At 32.9% G+C, this 2764-nt stretch overlaps 1 protein-coding gene across 1 annotated transcript; it reads left to right on the top strand.

The window, feature by feature from the left end:
- The first annotated feature begins 929 nt into the window (after window positions 1-929).
- Window positions 930-2754, top strand: Surf1 (surfeit locus protein 1). Its single transcript, XM_090114765.1, has 5 exons — window positions 930-1249; window positions 1348-1469; window positions 1562-1759; window positions 1998-2171; window positions 2470-2754. Exons 1-5 carry the CDS (start codon window positions 1079-1081, stop codon window positions 2684-2686), a joined length of 882 nt encoding a protein of 293 aa, XP_089970891.1. The 5' UTR covers window positions 930-1078; the 3' UTR covers window positions 2687-2754.
- The last annotated feature ends 10 nt before the right edge of the window (window positions 2755-2764 follow it).

Raw genomic sequence — 2764 nt, 5'->3', positions numbered from 1 at the left:
AGTGATGCTCCATTACACGTTTAAAAAGAATGAAAACAATAGAGATCATACAGATTTTTAAATGTTAATTACGTGCTTTTGCTATTACTTGTATATGCGATTTATACTATATTATATATTCAAATTATTTAATATAGCATAATATTCAAATTAATCTGTAAAAAATAGTTAATTTATGAAAGTCGTCCCATTGTCTATTATAAATCAATAACGGCTGAACCGATTTTGATGATTTTTGGTTCGTTGGTTCATTTCCGCTTGGATTATTACTAACTATCATCTAAAGAAACTAACCGGGTGGAGCCGGGGCAAACAGAAACACCCGTTAAGTAACTACAACTATAAAAGTAAGTATAAAAGAAATTGCAACTTAAAATGTTCATCAATTAAAACTCAAGATTGGCTCTATATGGATCTTTGTCTCGTTTTTGTTTTTGGATTTCTTGGAATTCTTCTCTTTGGGATCTTGGGGATAACCATCAGAAGAACTATAAAAATCGCAGTGTACACAATGATGCGTGGCGTCGGTACAAACAAAATTTATCATTTCCAAGTACAATAGATACTCAATTTTTTGTAAATTATTTGTCAAATTTTTCATAGTTATTATCCGAATTCAAGCGGCGAACATAGATTCAGTTAGAATTTAGAAACAAAGCATCGTTAAAATCTGTTCAGCCGTTCTTGAGCTATACGTTTGTTTGTTGTTGTTATATGTTTGAACAAATATAATGCTTACGAAGGTATCGATTGTAATTTTCTATATTCCCAGACGAAGTGCAGTGCAGCTTTATTCTAGCTCAACGATGATTTAAAAAATATTTCTTGTACATATTGAAATTGTTGAACCTGTGGGTGAATGCTCAGGGTGAATGTCAATTCTTAAAAAATGACATTTGACATTTTATGTCACAAGACACAACTCGCGATCCACGGGCCCCACCGCCCCAGTGGCCCCAACCAATAACCGATTTGTTGTGATTAAAAATGAATAGGTACCTAATTATTATTTAGTCTCACATTTCTCGACACTAATAAATAATAATTGGTATTTTATAATTTATCGAAAAAATTCAAAATGATAGGTGTTCTAAGTAAATTGAGCCGGACTTTTCTCCAAAATAATAGCTCTAAAAGAGCTACAATTAACACCGTGAGATCAAACACGAACTTTAATCGTGGACAATCAATAAAATTGCAGAAAATAAGAGACAAGGAGCCTGGTGAAATATTTAAGTGGATTCTTATGGTATGTAATAAATAAATAATAAATATGTTTCTTTATTATATACCTAGGTCCATTTATTTTAGATACATTTACATATTAATTTTTATTATTCCTTGTAGGTAATACCAGTTGGTTCCTTTGGTTTAGGCTGTTGGCAAGTATATCGTCTGCAATGGAAACTAGAACTTATAGATGCCATGCAATCAAAAACGAATGCGTCACCAGTGGACATGCCCCTTGAGTGAGTATTAGCCTATCTTTCTTCTAAGTAATCTGACTATATAGTATACACTAACCCCTACAAACCATTCTTTAATCTTCTGTTCCTTTCAGTTTTGAAGAACTTAAAAAAATGGAATACCGACCTGTTAAGGTCAGAGGGGAATTTCTTCATGACAAAGAAATCTTAATAGGGCCAAGGGCCTTAATTGAAAATGAAAGTCATATGCAAAGAACTGGCTCTCTTGTATCAGATCCTAAGAAGAATCAAGGTTGGCTTGTAGTCACACCATTCAAATTGGCTGAAACTGGGTAAACATAATTTATTATATTACATAACTTGCTTATTGCTTTTATAAAATTTTTTGATGAATTTTGTGACAGAATTTCAGTATTCCTCTGGGTCTAAACAAATTTAATCATAAGTCTGTTTTGTACTGCAGAAACACAAGTATAATAATATCAATTAAATTGAAATAAATATTTATTTTATGAAGCTTCATGTCTGCGGCTTTATTGGCTGTTTATTAAAGTTCTAATATTTTTACAGAGAGGTTATATTAATAAACAGAGGTTGGATACCACAACACATGCGCCCCAAAGAAAAGAGGCAGCCATCAATGGTAACAGGTGAAATAGAACTCACTGGTACAGTAAGACTTACTGAAACTCGAGGACCTTTTATGCCTAAAAATAATCCAATGAAGGGTTCATGGTTTTACAGGTAAGAGCTGAAATGATAAATAATCATCATGAAATGAACATTGTAGTCATGATAATATTATTATTTAAAGACTAAAAGTGATTCAATGGTTTAATTTTTGTGTCTGGAAATAGTTATTAGCAAAGGCTATTTTATGGGCAAAGGCTATTTTGTATTAGTGAAAAATCTGTTTATTATGCGAATTTTCTTTGACAATGCGGGCGTTGCGAGAAGAAAACTTCTTTTGTATGAATGAATTACTTGTATGTTTGAATTGCAAAAATTGTTCTGGTGTTCATACAATTTCAATGTTCAATAGGGACTTACACCAGATGAGTGCATACTTGGATTGCGCTCCCGTGTGGTTGGACGCTAAAGGAATCCCAGACCCACCAGAAGGCTGGCCGTTACCAAACCAGACGAGGGTCAACCTTCGGAACGAGCACATGTCGTATTTAATTACTTGGTATATGTTATCTGCATTTACTGCCGTGATGTGGCATCGCTACTTTATAAGGAAACTCCCTCTTTTGTAATCTATTGTTTGTTGTAAATGTTTATAAAGTATTGTTTTGTTAAATTATAGAAATATAGGCACAATGAATGAGACTTTT

This window comes from Colias eurytheme, chromosome 1, assembly GCF_061535395.1.
Source record: "Colias eurytheme isolate Ceu_HAF_F1 chromosome 1, ilColEury1 Martin Lab GWU primary, whole genome shotgun sequence".
In the NCBI taxonomy this organism is placed as follows: domain Eukaryota; kingdom Metazoa; phylum Arthropoda; class Insecta; order Lepidoptera; family Pieridae; genus Colias; species Colias eurytheme.
The sequence above is the reverse complement of the archived record's forward strand: the minus strand, read 5'-3'. Positions and strand labels throughout refer to the sequence as shown.

Bases quoted from the DNA above. Each gene is read 5' to 3' on its own strand.
- Surf1 (XM_090114765.1), top strand. From the start codon at position 1,079: ATGATAGGTGTTCTAAGTAAATTGAGCCGGACTTTTCTCCAAAATAAT. The intron at 1,760-1,997 runs GTAAACATAATT...ATATTTTTACAG, and splicing joins TTCAAATTGGCTGAAACTGG to AGAGGTTATATTAATAAACA. The intron at 2,172-2,469 runs GTAAGAGCTGAA...AATGTTCAATAG, and splicing joins AAGGGTTCATGGTTTTACAG to GGACTTACACCAGATGAGTG.